This window comes from Cryptotermes secundus, unplaced genomic scaffold (genome assembly GCF_002891405.2).
Source record: "Cryptotermes secundus unplaced genomic scaffold, Csec_1.0 scaffold35, whole genome shotgun sequence".
In the NCBI taxonomy this organism is placed as follows: Eukaryota; Metazoa; Arthropoda; class Insecta; order Blattodea; family Kalotermitidae; genus Cryptotermes; species Cryptotermes secundus.
The window spans coordinates 47,651-69,982 of record NW_019730102.1 but is presented as its reverse complement, the minus strand read 5'-3'; the positions used below and the strand labels follow the sequence as shown (position 1 = coordinate 69,982).

General features: G+C 39.5%; 1 protein-coding gene across 5 annotated transcripts in view; it reads right to left on the bottom strand.

Annotated features, from left to right (window-relative positions):
* Positions 1-22,332, bottom strand: part of LOC111865978 (inositol 1,4,5-trisphosphate receptor) — a gene marked incomplete at its 3' end in the record, with an annotated part of 252,641 nt that overhangs the window by 229,681 nt on the left and 628 nt on the right. For all 5 annotated transcript variants that reach the window (XM_033752056.1, XM_033752058.1, XM_033752055.1 and 2 more), the window contains 3 exon segments: positions 8,194-8,309; positions 11,899-11,969; positions 17,518-17,716. In XM_033752056.1, coding sequence (XP_033607947.1) covers positions 8,194-8,309; positions 11,899-11,969; positions 17,518-17,615 — 285 coding nt within the window.

The following is a 22,332-nucleotide window of genomic DNA, read 5'->3' as shown; positions in this document are numbered from 1 at the left end:
AAATTGAACTTGGTTGGTATAATTTTCTAGTAAACATTTCTGCACATTCTGGAAGTGGTAGGGGTAAAGACCACTTTTGTGCAAAGTCCTCCACATGTGTGACTGTGGAATACCAATCTCCATATAAATTCTACATATACTTGTATTTGGACTAAGCTGTATATCACTGAGTATACTGGCCTCCTCCAAAACCAATCCTACTCTTCTTCTGTATTTTCCCATGGGAGGACCCACTCTCTCTTAAAGTGCTCTGCACACTGTAACTCAGAGAAGTGTTGATAATGTGCTGCTACAGTAGCTGTAATATTTCTATTACAAATTAATTAAATAAGTTTCCTGGGGAGTGAAGCTGACAACATTACTGCCATTACAACCCTATGGGCCTTCACGGCCTGTTACAGGGATAGCTTTACTTTTACTTTACAAAACCCTTATATGTAATGCATATGGGCATATTTGTCAGGCGTGAATGTGAAAGGCAACTGACTAACACTTTTTTAGAGTGAAAAATAACTGCAGAACAATTGGTTTCGCACTCCCATTAATCATCTTGGTACCCCTTTCCACCCAAACAGGCACTCTTGGTCCTGGAGGCTTGTGAGGGTTTCATTTACTACAGGACCAAACTACCTAAGCCAAGGTGTGAGGCATCGTGCTGAGAGCTGTATGGCACTGGGTTGGTAATTAGCCAGTGTCTTGAACAATCCCCTCAGGGCACCAGGCAGCACCTGGTTGTATTTATGCCTTCCACCCATCTGGGGCACTGAGGGTGGCAACCTTTTAAATCCCCAAAACTTGTGGGACCAAAATGAAAGGAACCAAAAAATAATAATAAAAAAAGGTCATAAGGACCTTAAACTGAAGAGGGACCCCCCTCCAAGGGGATCCCTATGATAAATGCTTCAGCAGGGGGCTGGAAGCTCTGGTGAACCACTAATGGCCCCAGGTGCAGCCAGAGAACCAGTTGTTGAATTTTCAGCCAAAGGCAGGGACGAACCAGTGTTTCAGAACCTACCTGAGGTAAAACCAGAAACTCTATTGGGAGTCAGTAGTGCTGACATACCACTACAGGGGGCTAGTGCCTCTAGCACACCTGCAGTAGGAGAAGGATTGGGATACCTAGTTGCTGGAGTAGGTGGACTCTGTCTAGTGAAAAAAGCCTTGTCTGGATGTGCTAGATGGAAGTTGAAAAATGCAAGAGCTTTGGCAAGCATAGCAGGAACTGGGGGCAGTCAGCAACCAGGAAATGCACGCTTGTCCAGGCAGGGAGAAACCCCCACTGCTACCTTCAAGAGGCCAAGGTCGGAGGGCAGTACCCCTACAGAATTGACCATAACTCTGAAAAGGCTCAGGAACTCTAAGGGACCAGGGACTTACGAGGAGGCTCTGGCCAACATAAAGGTAGCTATCTTAAAGGAAACTTATCTTGAGGATAAGCTTACTAAAGATGACCAGAATTCCATTCTGGAAGCACTGGGGGAGGTGTTACGTAGGACTCCAAAGGGAGAACTACCACACCTGAAATCCTACAGACTAGTGGGAGGTGCACTTATTTATGCATGTGCCAACCAACAATCTGATCAATGGCTTACAAAAACCACTGACAACCACAGGATGGATCAGGGGCCAGGCTGAAGGCTACTGATGCCAGGAACCTGCCAAAGCATGTTAAAGTGGCTCTCTGGATTAGGGACAAAGTTTCCCAGAATCGGGAAGAGCTGCTGAAATGGACTGCAGACCTCAATCAAGGACATAGGAAGAACTGGAGAGTACTAGATAAGCAATCTGAGACAAAAGGTCAGAGATTTATATTATTCATAGACCGGGACTCTTATACTACTATAAAGAGGACCGGTTATAAAATATTCACAGGACTCTCACAGGGGACTGTTAAGGTGCTGAATGATCCTGAGGATCAGCGCCAGGCAGAACCTGTCAGATACAGTATCATCCAACTTGGTCTCTGAGGGGGAGGGGGATGATGTACCCACTCCCTCGGTTGACCGGAAGAGAATATCTCATGAGAAGGAGACAATCTCTCCACTCGTCAACCTGACCTTACCAGATCAGGGACCTCCCTCGGAGAAAACCAGGTCTGATAAAGTAAAAGGGGCTGTGGAAGAAGGTATTTAGGAGGACACCTTTCCCAGCATTACAGAATGAACACACAACATACATACATACACACGACATTTACACATAAAATACGATTCATTCAGATTAATCTACACCACAGCAAGGCTGCTACGACAATTTTATGTCGACAACTTGCTGAAGGAAAAGCAGACGTAGCACTTATTCAGAAACCTTGGATATATAGGGGCCAAAGAGGCTTAACGAATTCAGGGGGAACAATCTACTCTGTGGTACCTGGAGAGAATGTGAGATCATGCATATATGGTAATACTCATATTAATGCTTTACCCTTGCTTGAGTTCTCTTCCAGAGACACAACAACGGTGAGGATGACATACACATTGGGCGGAGGCTGTGAGGAGCTCATCGTCACTTCAGCTTACCTACCATATGACTCAGATGAACCACCACCTTCCAAGGAAGTGAGGGACATCGTTGAATATTGCTATCTTAGGAAAAAGCGGCTCATCACTGGGCGTGATGCCAACGCGCACCACACACTGTGGGGAAGCACTGACACCAACCCAAGAGGAGAATGCCTCATGGAATATTTGGTGAGTTTGAACCTTAATATTCTAAACCAGGGGTCTCCAAACTTCTTGAAACACAGGCCACATTGGGTAATTCAGCACTTTCAATGGGCCGGATAAAATGAGAAATTAATAACTCCAGGTATATGAGTTTTATTGAAAGCACAGAATTTCGTAAACTAGATACAAAGTACGTGGGAATAAATTATCGTATATTAATGACAACAGACAGTAGCAGCAAATGCTCATATTTTAATCACAAATTCTAATAAAACAGTTAATGTGAATGATGGAACTCTTTTTGCATTCTTAAAATCTGATTAAATTAAGGTTCAAATTTTGAAACCCTAATCACAAGTAGTGACTATTCATCGGATAAATTTGCCCTGTATTTCAACTTGATGTACTTCATCTGGGAAAAAGTTTGTTCACACAGATATGTCGTCCCAAAAATGGAGATAAATTTACAAGCAAATTTCTTTAACCCTTTACGGTGGTTTGACGTTTGTCGTACCGTGGTATTTAAATGCCCCTGTCTGTGGTTTCACGTACTGTGTACGTTAAGCTGTAAGCTAAGTTTCGAAATGGCATAAGAATTGAAAGGATCACGCTAGAATTATGCAGTTTGNCTGAATGCCTTGATAAGTGCAAATAGATCACAGACTAAGTTATTTTCATCCTGCGACTTTAAATCCAAATTGTTCATATGGTTCACCAGATCAGCAAAAAATGCCAATTTCCAAAGCCACTCGGTATCTGATAAAAGTGGTTGTGAATAATACTAATATTAACATAATATGGAATATCAATATATTTTAAACACAATCTTAATTAATGAATTTGAAATCTATGAGCAAGTATTTTTTTACCAGTACTCATTGGAAAATTAGTTCAACTGGCGCATTTCTGCACAATTCTTTCGAGGGGCCGGATAAAATCACATCGCAGGCCGGATGTGGCCCACAGGCCATAGTTTGGAGAACCTTGTTCTAAACCAAGGTAATAAGCCTACCTTTGTGGTTTGCAATAGGCAGGAGATTATCGATTTGACACTAGGGACCAATAAAATAGGATACCTGATCAGTAATTGGCATGTATCTGATGAGCCGTCCCTATCGGATCACAGATATATATGCTTTCAAATTAGCAACATCACAGTAGATCATGCTACTTATGGGAATCCTAAGAGAACCAATTGGGAGTCTTACAAAGACAACCTAAAAGTAAATCTGGAGATCATCTTGCGAAATATACGCACAATAAAGGACGCTGATCGGTCCGTTGACCAGTTGCAACGGGCTATTATCTCGTCCTTTAATCAGAATTGTCCAGCTAGGACCACTCACGAACCAAGAAGAGTGCCTTGGTGGAATAAACAGCTGAATGGGCTTAGAACCAAGACGAGAAGGCTGTTTAATACAGCTAAAAGAAAAGGGCAGTGGGACACCTACAAGGAAGCCCTTAGCTGTTACAACAAAGAAATAATAAAGCCAAGCGATCCTCATGGAGGAGACACTGCCAGGAGATCAATGATGTACCAGGCGGTTCCAGATTCATGAGGATCATGGCAAAACAGGCATCCAACAAGGTCAGCTCGATTAAGCTGCCTAACAGGCAGTATACTCAAACAGGAAGAGAGACACTGAATGAATTATTCAGGGTTCACTTGCCTGATTCAAAATTGATCGATAATTTGGACGATGGACAGGGACAGCAAAACCTGGACACTTGCCAAAGTAAGATGAACAGGGTAGACTGGAACCTGGCCAAAGTCATGATTAACCAATGAAAAATCAGATGGGTACTGAATACGTTTAGACCATTTAAGTCAGCGGGAACAGATGGAATCGTACCGGAACTTTTGCAGCAAGGGGCAGAAAACTCTTAGTTCCACACCTATGCCACATATATATATATATATATAGAGAGAGAGAGAGAGAGCCTGTATGGCATAAGGTGTTATCCCCATGGCCTGGAGGCAAGTTAAGGTGACATCAATCACAAAGTCAATAAAAAGTCCGTCGAGTGTAACAATTTATAGGTCACTTCTTTATCACTTCTGCCTTACATGTTTCGGTTTAATAAAACCATCATCAGAGGCACATAGTACAAGCATGAAAACACTGCCGTTGTTTAAGATGTACACAGTTATGTTTGCTGCGTGAACGCTGCTACAATACGTCGACGTGTAAAAGCACAACACTTGTTAGGATTGTTGAATGCACGTTCAATTCTCACATTCATCCGAAACTGCCCTCAAGTTAAAACGCCAATGTTAAAATATTTAAAATTTAAAACATTTGAAGTAAAATGTTAAGCTCCTCCCTGTTAATTCGTCCCGAAGATGGGAGATGTCAGCTTGAGGATGTATGGCTTATGGTTAGATGTTTCCTATGTGCTGTGTGTTGTGACATTTATCCCAAAACCCGGGAATCTAGATTACACTGAGGCTACAGCTTAACCTCCTATCAGCCTGTCATCTTTCCTTTTGAAAACAATGGAGAAAATAGTGGATGAGCATATCAGGGACAGGGCGTTGAGGACATATCCTCTACACCGAAACCAGCATGCCTACCAAACAGGTAAATCTACTGAAAGCGCACTACATAATGTGGTAACACGCATAGAAAGTGTGATTGAACACAAGGATATTGCCTTAGGATCATTCCTTGACATAGAGGGAGCTTTTGATAGAACCTCATTTGATATAATCAAACAGGCCACTGGAAAGCATGGCACAGAGCCTGCAATATGGAGGTGGTTCAGTGCCATGCTGGAAAGTAGAACCATAGCTGCCACACTATCCAGAAAGACCCTGGGGGTGTCCGGGTCTAGGGGGTGTCCACAGGGGGGCATGCTCTCACCTCTGCTGTGGAGCCTGGTCGTTGACGATCTCCTGTGGGGACTTAATGATGATGGGTATTATACAGTAGGATATGCTGATGACACAGCAATCCTCATAAACAGAAAATTCCTTTTGACAGTATCAGAGCATCTTCAAACAGCTCTGTACACGGTCCAATGATGGTGTGAAAGAACAAGCCTTTCCATCAATCCTAAAATGACGGTAATTATACTGGTTACCAGGAAGAGAAATATAAAGGGCCTTAAGGAATCGACCCTCTTCAATAATATGATCCAGCTCTCCAACGATGTCAAGTACCTTGGTCAGTATTACACAAGGGACTGACATGGAAAAAGCAGCTGGAAAAGGTCATCAATAAAGCCTATAAGGCTTTCTGGACATGAAGAAGCATGTTTGGTAAAACTTGGGGGGCTGCAGCCGCACGTTGTGCATTGGATATACACTGCGGGTGTAAGACCCATAATTACATATGGCGCCACAGTACGGTGGCCCAGAGTTACACTCAAGACAAACAAGGCAGAACTTAGCAAACTGCAAAGGTTCGCTTGCTTGGGTATCACAGGAGCAATTTGAACATCTCCAAAAGCAGCACTGGAGACACTCCTTGGACTCCCCCCACTGCATCTACAGTTGGAGGCAGAGGCCAGGGCAGGAATCTACCGTCTCCAGTGCAGTGATCAATGGAAACCTAAATCCGATAGTTTCGGACATGCATACATAACTCAGACATGAAAAAAGAACCCATATTACAAATGGGGTCTGACAAAATGATATTGAGACATGTATATGAAAAACCCTTCACAGTCAAATTTCCTGACAGGAGTGAATGGGAAGACGGGTTTCGGCCCAATAGAAAAGTGGGACTGATCTGGTACACAGATGGTTCAAAGATAAACAAGGGCACTTGAGCTGGTGTGTTCTTCTATGGTATGAGGCGGAAACTTAGTTTCAGCTTCGGGCAGTACACAACAGTATTCCAGGCAGAAGTATATGCCATTAAGACGTGTATTATGGAGAATCTAGATAGGAACTACAGAAATAGGAACATCTACATTCTATCTGACAGTCAAGCTGCACTTAAAACGCTTGACAAACACCAGATCAACTCAAAATTGGTCTGGGATTGCCACCAATCTCTCATGGAACTGGCCAAACATAACAGGGTACAACTGATATGGGTGCCGGGGCATGAGGGTATTGCTGGAAATGAAACAGCACACCAATTGGCCATGATTGGAGCTGAACATCCATTCATAGGACCTGAACCAGCTGTGGCATCTCTATAGGAGTCGCCAGAAAGGCAATCAGGGACTGGACAAATATGAATCACAAGAAATACTGGGGATCCTTGACTGGACTCAGGCAAGCATAGGGACTCATACGAGGACCCTCTACTAGAAGAGTGAAGGAACTGTTTAAGTTAAACGGGAACCAGCTACAATGGGTGTTGGGACTACTTACAGGACACTGTCACCTTAAAGGACACCTCTTCAAACTGGGACTAAGTGACAGTCCCACTTGTGAGGTGTCAAGAAGAAAATGAAACAGCCACACATATCCTGTGCAAATATGAGTCTTTAGCTTATTTAATATTGCATCACTTGGGTCAATATTTCATGGAACCAAGTGACTATTTCGACATCGGCACATACAAAATCCCATGCTTCATTCAAAGCGCAGGATTGTTGTGGGGATAATGAGAAGGGGAGGCACAATAGATCACTGTGATCACAGTGCAAAGGCTAAGAAGGCCCACCCCTTATACATTCATTCATTCATTCATTCATTTATTCATTCATTCATTCATTCATATCTACAACAATCAAACCAAGAATAAAAATGTCAGAAGTGCCAGCATGCTACACTACAAGGCTTAACCAGAAAATCATGAGGGACTTGATTATTCAAGAGTTCTGTCTCCTGGGATACACAATATATTGCCTCCATCTTCAGGGTCAAAGTGTGAGCTAAGCAAGAAACTGACGTGAAGCTGGCATACACAGAGCTTACTCTTTGACCCTGAAGATGGAGGCCATATGTTCCTCCAGAACATCAGTTACTTTCACTTGGCTACATGGCATTATATTCCAGATGTCAACTCCTCATGGTCACCACTGTGAGAATCTCAAATCCAACAGTTGGACTATTGCTTGAAGAACATGATTTTCTCCAAATGATCTGTAGAATATGTTCCCTAAATCTGGCCATCATGCCGTGGGACATTTGTATGCTAAACATATCTCTGAATTATGACTGTAGTATGTAACACATTACAGATGAAGAGTTCTAATTCCATTGAAAATCAGCCAATATTTCCGTCTTCAGGGTCGAAGAATAAGACAAGCAAGAAACCAACAAGGAGCAGGTAGCAAGCTCTTCATAACCACCACTACAAAAACCTCAAATCTTACATATTACAGATGATTTCAAGTTTGTATTAGTCACATTTTAACATTCAGATGACACCAAACTGTCAGAAAGGCAATTCTAGAACAAGAAATTGCTGCCTGTATTGTATCAGTCTCTCTCATAATTTGTCATAATTCATAAAACCTTTCTATCATTATCTTAACTGGAAATGAAACAGGAATTAACATTTTTATTGTAGTAGAGATTGTATCATGAAGGAATTTATTTACCAAAGAACAGTATATTACATACATGGAGACGTTTTAATAACACTGCATCTGTAGTTGAGCTCGCACTTTGTTTTGCAGCTTTCCAGAACTGTTTCTGTGCCGAGTAACGATTCATAGGACAGATTTTGAAGAGACAGTCTGAAACAGGTGTTACACCACTGGAATAAAATGAGAACAATAACAGCATATCTATTTTATATTTCATATATTTTAATACAAGTATGTATGATTGAGAGTAAGTAAGTAGGTCACAAATAGAAGCAGAACAGCTGTAATGGACCTAATTGGTTTTCTATGTGATGCAATTTCATTTTTAAAAGTGGAATTTCCTAGAAAATTCCCTGGTATTAACACAATTCCAACAACAGAAACTGAGATAAAAAACATAATACATTCTCTCAAATCAAGAAACTCATGATGTTATGATCGAATAACAAGTAAAAGTTTAAAAGTTTGTGCATCTCTGATCAGTTACCCACTTACTCACATTTCTAATCACTCACTATTCACAGGGATCCTCCCTGATTGTTTTCAGATTTCAGTAGTAAGATCACTGCATACAAAAGGGGACAAAACTAGTATGTCAAACTGCAGGCCAATTTTTCTATAAACTACTTCCTCGAAAGTACTTGAGAAAGTCATGCACAACAGGTTAAGCCATTATTTGCAGACTAATAATATATTAGTCCCAAAACAGTATGGCTTCAGGAAAGGAATTAAAACAAAGGTAAAGTGGGGGGGGGAGAAGAGACTGAAATAAAATCATCAAATTTAACCCAACATACCTACTCAAACTGGGGAACAATAAAGCACTGAGTTCCACAGGGGTCAATTTTAGGGCCTTTGCTTTTCCTAATTTATATAAATTACCTCCCTCCTACATTAAACACCTCATCAATACTCACAATATTTGCTGATGACATTAGCGTCATAAAACTGAGATGATTTCTGCACTCTATCAAACAAAGTTCTCTCTCAAATGAACAAATGGTTAACTGTAAACAAGCTGTCCCTGAATCTAGACAAAGCAAATGTAATAAAATGTATAACAAAAAAAAACTGAACATAATATCAATTAAACATTGGATATACTCAAACATATAGAATAGGCAGTGAACACAAAATTCCTTGGCTTACAAGGTGATAATCATTCAAACTGGAAAAAACATATTGATCAGTTGGTTCCAAAGCTAAGTGGAGCATGTTATGCAGTTATACCTATGTTGCATATCAGCAACACTGTTACTCTCAGGTCAATTTACTTTGGTTACTTTCACTTTATAATGAAGTGTGGAATAATTTTCTAGGGTAATTCAACTGACAGAAAGAAGGTATTTACATCACTCACTCACTCACTCACTCACTCACAGAGCTGAGCCCTTCCTGAGAAGCCACCAACTGTACAGCTACTCTAGAACTTCTCAGCACTTTATGGAACCCAAAGGTCCATCACTGTGTTCACAAGAGCCCCCCACTGGTCCCTATCCTGAGCCAGATCAATCCAGTCCACACCATCCCATCCTATCTCTCTAAGATCAATTTTAAATTTCATATACTTCAGGAATTTATCCAACACATATTCTATTTCTGCATAGAACCTGTCCCTTACATCATCAATTTTATCTTCTGTTGAGGCACGAACATTCAGAACGATGATATCACACCAACAACCTCTTAGTATTATGTATGAATACCTATCACTAACGAACTCTACCCTCTTAACTGCTGATATGATTCTCCTGTGTATGAAGAAACCTGTACCTAATTCATGATTTTCATTCCCCTTTCCATAGAAAAATGTACATTCGCCTCCTGGTTCGGTGCCACCTCCGTACCATTTGACCTCCTGTACTCCCACTAGATCTAACATATATTTTGAGATTTCTTCTGCAGAAAGTATTTACATTGCAAAAGAAAACTGTCAGACACATGATGGGTGTAAAATTCTGTATTTCTTATAGAGATCTTAACTCTTCCATGTGAGTACATACTTTCATTAGTAAACTTTGTTACAAATAACAAAGAACATTTTCAGACCAAAGGAGATGTACACAGCGTTAACACGACACAAGCACTATGTCCATAAACCAACTGCTAACTCTCATGTTTGCAGAAGAGCACATATTATGCTAGGATCTGCTGTCTGACCACAAAAGTCTCATGACTGAAAAAGCAGTAAAACGATACTTAAACACACATTATACTCTGTTGATGAATACTTATTGTCTAAAAAATGACCCATCCATTTGAAACTTGATGAAACAGCGTAAGTTGACAATAACGATGTCTATATAAGGATGTAGTTTTGAATAGCCTCAGGTGTAACCACTGTGTTTTCTTGGGTTTTCTTGTGTGAAAACTTCAGTTGTACTGTACATATGTTTTTGTATTCATTTGACATACTCTACATCCTAAAGTCATTCTGACTAACTTTGAATCCTGAGAATGCAATGTAATGCAATATAACGTAAAATGACTACGTAGAAGCACAGACCAGCTTGATGACAGTCTAGGTTGGAGAAATGCATGCACATGCTCAAAGGCTGTTTCCAGCAGTCAAAATGGTGACCATGCTTGAGGGGTGTACTACAGAAGAGAAGTGTTCTGTTGTGCATTTTCTGTGGGCAAAAGGACTCAATGCAAAGAATATTCATAAAGAAATATTTCTTGTTTACAGTGGGCAGTGTTTGATGTGTAAAGCAGTTCACAGCTGGGTGGCAAACATTTTGCTGATGATGAAGAGGTTGAAATGGAGGTGCAGAAGTGTCTCAGACAACAGTCAAAAGATTTATAAGTTGCAGGTTTCAACACATTGGTAAAGCAATGGGACAAGTGCATCAATGTTGGTGGAGAATATGTCGAGAAATGAATGTTTTTTCTATGTTCAAAAACCATGTTTTACTTTTTTTATCCATTTGAGACCTATTTACTGACTTTCCCTCATATTTTGAAAATTCACCAGATCAGTACAAAGAATGAGATCATATGATATAATGATCATAATAATTATTTCATATAAAAGTACAGAAGTATTCACATCAAAAATCAAAGCAATAGGATATATGATATCTCAGTGAAATCACTGATTAATTTAAGAACACTGGCACACTGCACATACTATTTAGCAGGGAATGAAAAGTGACAGGATGACAACAAAGAGTGGTTGAAAGAACATGTGTAGAAGTGCTTGTGGCCTACCTTCAGTTACTACCCAAGAATTTGCCGAAGGGGATGAAGATACAAGCTGCTCATTTAGAACAATGAGAGGGGGAGAAGGGGGGGACATTTTCTGAGATGAATGATGTCTCATCTATATGGCATAAATGGGGGACAAGGCACACATCTATAAAAAATACAAATAAAAAAAATAAAAAAAAACTCCATGGCTTGAGCTCACAAGCAAATAATACCAATTGAGTGAGCACTGCTTGTCAGTGAAGTTAGTGTCAACTTCAGCACATACAGGGTGTGGCATAGTCAGCGCAACGAATCCCCATGGCTGTTAATTTTAGTTTTCTAGACCAGAGCCGCTATTTCCTTGATATAGCTCCTCAGTTATCCTAACGAGGCTGAGGGGACTACGTTCCAGGTCTATTACTTCTCATAAAATCTGGTAGCGCTGGGAATCGAACCAGGGACCTCTGGACCTATAGCCATGAACCCTGACCACTAGACCACAGAGACGGTCATACAAATATAAAAAATAATAATTATTAAAGAAGCATACCTCGGAATTTTTTTGGTGGGTTGTTGAGATCACCAGCCTCTGGACACACCACACTTCGATCATCAACCAAACTGCAATGAAAAAGAACGGGACATCTCATTAACTGCATGTGTGACAAACTACTGGAAATTATTTGGAGATTATGCACAAACTAATTACTTAATCCCAAAATTCTATAATTTCCACACTGGTGCAAAAAGTGCACATTTCTACATGTTTGCTTAACAACACGCATGCATGTGGATGTGTAAGCGCATTTGATGCTGCATGTTTGTTTGACATCAGCAGCTATTCTCCAAAAACTGGGCAATAAGGGATGGTAACAATATGCCATCTAAGCTACATCTGAAGGTTCCTGACCATGGTGAATAACAGTCTTTCAATCTCTTTGACTGATATTCTGAACACTGTCCACTGTCCCAACTATTTTGCCACCTGATTCTATTTCCTCCTTGAAATCACAGAATACTGCAAGCATTCCTACTTTGTTGGGCCTCTTGGCACAATTAGTTCAGGTCTATCTTATTAAATCTAAAGCCACAGTGAATCACCTCTTGTGGTGCCAAAGTGTTAAGTGTCGATTAGGCTAATACTCTCCCCCCACCCACTTTTATTACTAAAAGGAACTGCCCCTTGTGGTCCAGCTGAAAAACTATGCCAGTGGAGGTGGGAAATATTGTCACACATTAGTGACTAGACATGGAGTTTTGACTGGTAACTGGATTTACTGAACACTTATAAATTGTAAGTACAAGTAATTAAAATGCTCATTCACACACTACAACAAATGACTATAGCATATGCTGAGTCTGATATCATCTTCACTAGTCATTGCTTGGTTATGGTTCCCAACAATGCAGAGTCTTCTGCTCTCATGCTTATATCATTGATGAATGGCTACCATTTCACAACCCGCAATTCATTGGTCCAACTGCCAACTCTCACCTCACTAATTCTCTGCCTGAGTTCTCCTTATATAACCTTCATGGTGCCCATTGCCTAGCAATAGACTAGTCATTGTTACGTAGGTTGTACCAAGAGTCATGAGCAACTTCTTTTTGCACGCAACCTGGGAACAGCAGACAAAAGACAGTAGGGTGGTAGGTGGAACCAGCTGTTGTGTTAACCTTGAGGGCCTTGTGACGTCAATAGCTTGCATCACGTGACCAGTATCACTCCTAACAAAATGGCCAACGATATGTCATTTCATCAGCGTCCTGTCATCAAATTTTTTTGTGAAAGAGGAAATCCCTGCTGCAGAAATTCACCAGACTTCAGCGTGCTTATGGAAGCGTGTGCATAGGTGCAAGCAGTGTTTGAAGATGGGTGAAACATTTTAAAGACGGGAACACCAGCACTGAAGATGAGCCTCGGAGCGGTTGTCCTCGAACAGCTTCAACTGAATGCAACAAGGAAAGAGTGGATGAGATCATTCAAGATGACGGGTGTGTGACTGTGGACACAATAGCCTGAAAACTTGCAATAGGGTACAGTGCAGTATAGTTTGTGCTCGTTGAGTCCCGCGGTTATTGAGCGAAGACCACAAAGGTCAGCGAAAAGCCATCACCTCAGAACTGCTGCAGAGATATCGACACAAAGGCGATGATTTTTTGCTCTGTATTGTGACAGGTGATGAAAGCTGGTTTCACCATTTCGAGCCTGAAATGAAACGGCAGAGTATGGAATGGCACCATTTGCATTCTCCATCAAAAACGAAGGCAAAGACAGTGCCATCAGCTGCGAAGGTGATGGGCACAGTCTTATGGGATGCAGAGGCGTTTATTCTGGCCGAATCCCTGGAACCTGGGCAAACCATCAATGCTGCTCGTTATGTCCAGATGCTGCACAAGCTCCATCGTACATTGCGTGATAAACGTCCTGGATGAAACATCATCATCCTGCATGACAACACTCGCCCCCACGCCACTCGCCTCACATTGGAAGCAATTGCAAAGATGGGGTGGGAAGTTCTTCCACACCCCTCCTATAGCCCTGATCTGGCACCCTACAGCTACCATCGTTTCGGATTTGTGAAGGATCAGCTGCATGGACAACGTTTTGAGACAAGGGAGGCAATTCAGAAAGCACTGTGTCAGTGTCTACATATGGCTGAAACGGAATTTTACAGAAGGGTAATTTTCAAACTCCCAGAACGCTGGGAGAAATGTGTACAAAGACGTGGCGATTATGTGGGAAAATAAAGAAAGGTCTGTAAATTGTGGTTGTGTAGTTGGTTTGGCAATAATAAAGCATGTTACTTTACAAAAAATTGTTGCTCATGACTTTCAGTATGACCCTCGTACATGTTTACCCAGCTGTTACCATGGCACGGACAATGATCATGTAGTTATGTCCCAATATACACATTTAAAGTCAAAGAAATTAAACAGAAACCACAATTTAAAAACTTTACAGAAATTCAATATCTGTTTCTGATTATGTTTCTTCTTTCTTCTCATCTTCCTCATCTTCTTCACTTGAATCATCCTCATCCTCTTCACTTGAATCATCCTCTTTACCTTTACGCACAGTGTCTTCTTTCTTCTCATATTCCTCATCCTCTGCACTTGAACCATCCTTTTGGTGAGATTTTGGTATCTTAAAGATCTCGTCATCCTTATTAAGCCAGTTATGAACATCACCTGGGTCAGCTCCAGATGTTCCATGAAAATCTATGTAATGTGGGGGGAGGACCCCACACCAGTTATCCAATTTATAGTGAATTCCAAATTAGTGAGGTTTCACAGTATTAAAAAACTTTTATGCTATTTATACCCCTCAAGATGGCAACTATATGTTACTGAGACATGAAGAATGAACTTAATTTTAATTATACTGACATGTGTTAGTGACTAAACAGGGAGTCTGGATTGATAATTAGATTTATTGAATGTTTATTACTCGTAACTACAAGTAACTATAACACTACAGCCAATCTACTCACTTAACACACCACTACTGCAAATACCAAGTCTACTCAGTCTGGTATGTCTTCACCAGTCATTGCCTTGTAGTGGCACCCAGCAATGTCTTCTGTGCTTCTGTGCTCATGTCGTTGCAGGCTTTCTACTGTCTCATAACTGGCCCTCAACTACCACTCACAGTGAAAGTCAAGTAAAAAATAAAGTCACATTATGATCAACAGGCAGTTGGCAAGCCTGTCTTGGTGTCAAGATTAAGATCTGGACAGTAATGTGGCCAGCACCAATGCCATCTGAGCTGTTCAGAAAAATGATTAGACAACACTCTGTTATCTAAATGCTCACTGAGCACACCCAACACTGTATTTACAGTGTGTGGCCAAGCCCCATCTTGCTGGAAAAAAACATGTTTTTTCCTGAAATTCACAGCCATTTCTTGGAACAATGGAAGAAATTCTTCTTGTAGGGCATGAAGCTAATGATCATCAGTCATATTGGAGATGAAAAAATTGGCTCATCAGCACCACTTGGCAGAAGACATCACACTGTACATTTTCAGGGTGTAATGGTGTGTCCATTGTGTTATGATGGTGTTCACTGGCCCATACATGCATATTCTCCTTGTCCATGTAGCCATTAAAATGAAAATGGGCCTTATCACTTAACTGGATTGTCCTCCAGAAATATCTTCACAGAAGTCAATAATCCTGGCTTTAGCAGCCTGAAGATGGGCTTGCTGCATTTTTATTTTGTCTGCAAAGAGTTTCACGCCTTCTCAAACTATCCTGCATGTTGAAGTTGCAACCAAGTTAAGTTGTTGAAAAATATGTCTTACAGATTTCTTGAGAATCTGTAATCATGTCTGCTCAACAGGTCAATAATTTCTGGTGTTCTGACAGGCTTCTCATCATTACCGTTTATCACACTCCTAGTCATTTCAAACTTCTAAACTAATCTCTTTATTCTGACTTACTTGGTGCTTTCCTGCATTCAAAAATGACAGTGAAAATCATGATAACACTAGCAGTCTAATTCAGTCTTTTCACTAAGAGCTCATGCTGTTCTATTGAGTGCATCATCTTAATCGCTGCTGGTTCTTGATCTTGTCACCAAGGCCAGTACACTCTCCTGAGACTACTGAACTCAGAGACATCAAATACAGTTACATTTTCTATGTAATAACATACTTATGTGCAATCAAATCTGGAGTGTCCCTTTTTAAACATCCTGTATATGCATACATAAATGTAAAACTACGTTTCCATATGTTACCAACAAGTGAAAGGATTAAAAACAGATAATGCAATTTACAAATTCATTACAGAGATTCTAAATTCTATGAACAGCAAACAATTGGTGGCACGTGTTTTTTGTGATCTGGACAAAGTTTTTGACTGCAGAGATCATGATATCTTGTTCTACAAACTTAAATTTTATGGTATTATTGGGAAAGATCAAGCAATTTATGAATTTCATTTAAGTAACAGATATATTAGAACAGTAATACATAAAAGTGATGTGAATACAGTATCCTCAGATTTGCAGGGAGTGCTGCAAGGGTCTGTTATTAGGACCTTTGTTGTTTCTCTTATATATAAATGACTTGCCTAAAATATTAAAATATATTTTCTACACCTATAATTATAAGATGCTAGTATCATCAGCAAAAATTATAATTTTTGCTGATGATACTAGCATCTTATTTTCACATTGTAATACAAATGATCTTAGCATGAATATTCTTATAACAATAGAAACCTTAAATGCATAGTTTAGAGATAATAAATTATCTTTAAACTTTAACAAGACACATTGTATTCAATGTAAAACTAAGACAGTAATGTCAGATACTTTTACAATAAATCATAATAATAAGTTTATCAACAGTACCCTCAGTACTAAATTCTTGGGAGTTATAGTTGATAGTGCCTTTATATGGAAGAATCATATTGATTTACTTGTAAAATTTAAGTAAAGCTTGTTATACTATTATAAATATGAAGTATTATATGTCTATTTCAGCTCTAAAGGTAATCTACTGGTATTATTCATTTTTTCACTCATTAATGAGCTATGGTATCATCTTTTGGGGAAACTCATCTCAGTTCTACTATTTTTCTTCTCCAAAAAAGGCTATCAGAGCGATGTTGGGTTATGGCAATAGTTTCATGTAGAAACATATTTAAAGAGAGGAATATTGTATCATTTGCATCACAATATACATATATTTTCATTGTTAGTATTTGTATTGCAAAATAAAGTTCTTTTTCCATCAAACATTTATTCTTATACTATTAATACCAGACAAAGACAAGATTTGTATCTACCTCAAGCTAATTTAACTATTTATCAAAAAGGGGTTTATTATGCTGGTATAAAAATATTTAATAAACTGGCCATAGAGATCAATAATTTTAAAAAGTTTAAGGTTGTATTAGGCATTTCTTGAACACTCATATGTTTTATACTATGGATGAATATCTAAATAGATAATTTTTATTATTGTTGTATTCATTGTACTGTCTAGTTGTGTAGTAACTATGTATGTATTCTGTGCTCTATATTATTTTTATGACATGTTCTATATCCATCTTTGGATCTCTTGAACTTACAATAAATACAAATATAAATACAAATAATAGTGTATACCTATTCATCTATGTACATCAGTATCACATGTGTCTGGAAACATACTCACCCTAGGGTACTAAGGAAGCCACAAACATTGCCTTCAGCATAGAGGGAGACAATGTCTCCCAAATGCAAGAAACTTGCAGATCCAATTATTTCCCCCATCTTCAGAACTTCAAGTAACACAGGCACAATGACAGGTCATTCATTCATCGTGCATTTCATAATCTTCAACATTAAATCTTCAGTATCTCCATGCTCCAATGCTGTAAAATAATTTTAAGCTCTGAAGTGAATCTAACACATTATATACTGTACTTAAATAATGTACTTTAAACTTTCATCCACCATTTTATCTTCTCTTAAATACTAATACTGGATTAAACATGAAGTGAACACTCTGTAAAAAGAATAAACATAACTCCCAATATCTATATTTTAAGTAATAAATCATGAGAGGATATTTCAGTAGAAATAAATATGATGCAGATAATGGGCTGTCACTATAATGCATCACTCATATTACATGAACATCTACCATGTTCTCTCTCAGCAAGTATCGGTAGTATACAAACTCCCTTCTCACATACAACATTCATATGGCTGGAAAAGGCGTGTCATTTTGTTTATGTAATAGATCCAAAAGAATGTCTGCACCATCTGCTAGCACTCACTGTCTATGTATAATTTCTTGTACATTTCTGATTGAGTGCGAAATATACAGTCCTTGAATATTCTGCCAGATAATGAATCAGTACATTCTGATCACACATTAAATTCATTATTAACAAAAATATATATCATAAAAAGTATGAATCCAACCCTTACATGGCAGAATAAAAGTTAATTATAGTTAATAAATCTCATGAACTCATTTCTTTAAAGTCTGTATTGTAATGCTCATTTATCTAAAATTCATGCCAGAAAATGATAAAAGAGAATTCAATTGCATCAATTTCGAAGCCAAGCTACCCAAGACACAAATCTTAAACTCTGACACAAATTCTGTCAAGAATCTCAATTGTTTCCTTTAACAACTGAGCAAAGGGCTGCACTCTGTTTGCTTCCTAAATGGGCTCAAGCTGCATCTTACACAACACACAAATAAAATCACAAATTTATGTTTGACTAAGATTGTTATAGCAGTGGATATGAAAACTTTTATCTTCTGGGATACAATGCTGTGTAGTCCACTGAAAGTCAACTGATGTTTTGGAGGAACATGACACCTCCATCTTCAGGGTCAAGGTAAAAGCCAAGCAAGAAAACAGCATGAAAGTGGTAGCAGGCAGAGCAATCTGCTTTCCAAAATTTCAGATTGTACAGGAATCTGGAGGGAAATGCAAGACAGCAAGTCAGTTCCTGTTGGCTCATCCGCAGAACTGTCCTATAAAATCCAAAATTTTGGCAAGCTAATTGATCTGCATGCTACCAGCCTCACACTGATTTCTTGCTTAGCTTGTTATTTAACACTAAAGATGTAGATGACATGTTCCCTCAAAATGTCTGTTGACTTTCAACAGACTACACATTGTTTTATCCAGAAAATAGAACTCTCTGAACCATGAATTTGTTAAGCGTGGCACAAGACTCATTTGTAGGTGATATACAACTTGTGCATGTCTTTAGCAATATGCTTTCACATGGAATCTAACAAAATTAAGTAAATGTTGACAGAAGCCCTGCTTTATTATGTCTCTGAACTGGTGATCTAAAGTCGGCCTATATTATAGCAAAAATTTAATCTGTGTATAGAATTAACTTCACCAGAAGCATACTGAGTACAATTCTATATGAAGCTGATAAGAATGAGATTTCTCAAAATTATCTAAAATTGGTTGTCATTAAAGTGTTTTAGTAATACATGTTCAACACACATGCATGCGCACACACACACACAAACAAGCTAGTGAAAGCAACTAGTGTTCATTGGGTTCTTTTTAAAATAATGAATGAATGAATGAATGAATGAATGAATGTACAAGGGGTGGGCCTTCTTTGCCCTTGCACTGCGACCACAGTGATCTATTGTGCCTTTGAAATAATGAAACTGTCAAATTTACTATGACCAATCATTGGAAATCTAGAAATTAAAAAAAAAGATTCAGAACATTTAAATAAACAGTCACTTGTTTATAAGTAGTAAGCAGTATGGAAACAAAGATGGGGACTACAAACGTGCAGAAAGCTAGGTGGTACTGTTTGCAAAACTTCCATATGTTGAAACAGTATACAGCACCTAAAATTCAAAATATGACTTATTGGTAGTGCTCTCTCATATGAAGATGGTACTTCTACATACTGGGAATACAATATGCATGATTTCTTGAATACAATATCTGAACATAAGTGGTGTGACAGTGGAGCTCCTGTACTGTGATCATCTAACATAAAATACTCCATTTGTTTGGGGACATTATATATATAGTGTGTATCAAAACTCAATGGCAAAACTTGAGGATCTGACTTCTCATATAGAGAGAAGAAAAAAGTGTATGATAACATGGTTCCGGAAATGCATAATTACAGAGTTATCCGACCTTTTAGTAACATTAGTGCAATCCGACACTCCCAACATTGTTGCACTGTTACAATGAATACGTCTGTAATGCCAACTGGAACACTCTGGTCACATATCAGAGGAAATGTTCAAAGTGAACTCCTCCTGCCTGAATACAGGCCTCTGCTCGTTGTCACATGGAGTGCCGCACATGATCAAAAATGCCTGGTGTAGTGCGTACTGTCTGACAGGCTGCCACAATTCGTGCATGGGGAGTTGGTACATCAGCAACAACAGTCAAATACACAACAGACTTTAAGTGTCCCCACAGGTAAAAGCCAGGGGGTTTAGGTCAGGAGAGCATGGTGGCCAAGCAATCGGTACACCTCTACCTATCCAGCGCCCAGGATAATGTGCATTAAGGTGCCTGCGGGCAGACAGACTGAAATGTGTGAGAGCACCATCATGCATGAAGTGCAGATGTTGACAGGATGCTAGTGGCATGTCTTCCAAGTAATCAGGCAATGTAGTATGCAAGAAATCTGTGTAGTTCTGTCCAATAAGCTTGTCTGGAATAATGTAGGGTACCAACAATGCTGGCCCAGATGTTAATGGCGAACCTCTGTTGATGAGACGACTGGATAGTTGCACGGGGATTTGTGTCCGCCCACATGTGCTGATTATGAAAATTTTGGATTCCATCCCTTGTGAATGTCGCCTCATCTGTGAACAACACAACAGCTGTGAAGTTAGGCGTCGCACTGCATTGTTGCAGGAACCACCAGTAGAACGTTACTCTTGCAGGATAATCCACAGGAGACAAGGCTTGTACATGCTGTAGATGACATGGATACAGGAGCTGTTCTCATAGCAATCTCCAGATGGTCACGTGCGGGATATTCTTCTGCAGGACTAACTGCCTTGTGCTGACTCCAGGACTTTGATCCACAGCGTTGAGTACATCTTCCTCGTCCTCAGGGGTTGTACTTCTTGGTCGTCCCCCTGTGCCTGGTGGACGTGCAAAACTCCTGTGTTTGCACAGGTGGCGATTGATTCCTTCAAATGTCTTTCAGTCTGGCAACCTGAGCATTGGGTAGCCTTCCTGATACAAGAGATGCGCCTCTGAAGCATTACCATCCGCCAAACCATACATGTAACGCATGTTTGCGAGTTCTTCATTTGTATACATTACATATCACTTCACAGCAGACTGCAACCAACACTTAATAATCACAGATAACAGATGTCATACACACCTTTTGGATATGGCTATAGCTACTTAACTGGAGACGACAGGATATCATCTGCGTGTCCAAGAGGTATTCAGGCCCACATCAAATTGATTTGCAACATGATGACTTGTGTAACAATGGCAACCAGTGTCTCACATTTTTATTCCGGCAAACAGGACGTGTCGGCATGCAATCCGTAAATTACACACTCAGATAACTCTGTAATTATGCATTTCCGGACCCATGTTGTCATACGCTTTTCTTCTCTCTATATGAGGAGGCTGTTCATGAAGTTTTGCTGCTGAGTTTTGATACACCTGTGTATATATATATAAGCAACATTTTGTAGTTACAAAGACCCCACTCACTGAGTGAACATAAAACAAAATGTCAGTCCATTTACCACAATAAAATCAGATACTTAGAAACATTTGCAGATACTTCCTCACTACTACCTTTATGGCTTCAACAAGAGGCAAATAAAATAAGATGGGAGAAAAAGGCATAAATGGGAACTTCAGAATTCTTACTCTTTGCTGGACTATTAGGAGGATGATCAAACCATGGAGAATGAGATGGGTGGGGAATGTATCATGCATCAGAGAGGACAGAAGAGAAACTGATACAAATTCTGATTGGAAAACTAAAGCAAGGAGACAACTTGGAAGATCTAGGCACAGATCACAGGATAGCTTTAAAATGTAAGTGAAGGAAATGTGGGGAAGTAAGGACTGGATTCATGTTGGTCCACGTAAGGGCCAGTAACAGGCTGCTGTGAACTCCATAATGAGTCTTCACATTTCTTCAAGGCAAGGAATTTGACTAGCTGAATGATCATTAGCTTGTCAAGGACTATACTATACAATGGTAATTAGAGATAGGGATAAATTATGAGCAGGAACTGTGTCACAAAATCTCCTCATGCATTCATCTGCATTAATTTGGGGCAAAAGCCTTATAAAAATTATATGCTCGTACCATTAAAAGTTACTGTCTTTATCATCACGGATGTGAGTGTACATTATTCGCTTAGCGTTCTGGGCTGCTACGATTTCTTAGTGCCTAAACTCAGATACAACATAACCTAATCTGTGAGCAGTAAAAAAAAAGGCTATATTATTTATACAGTTCAAGGTTCATATTTACATTA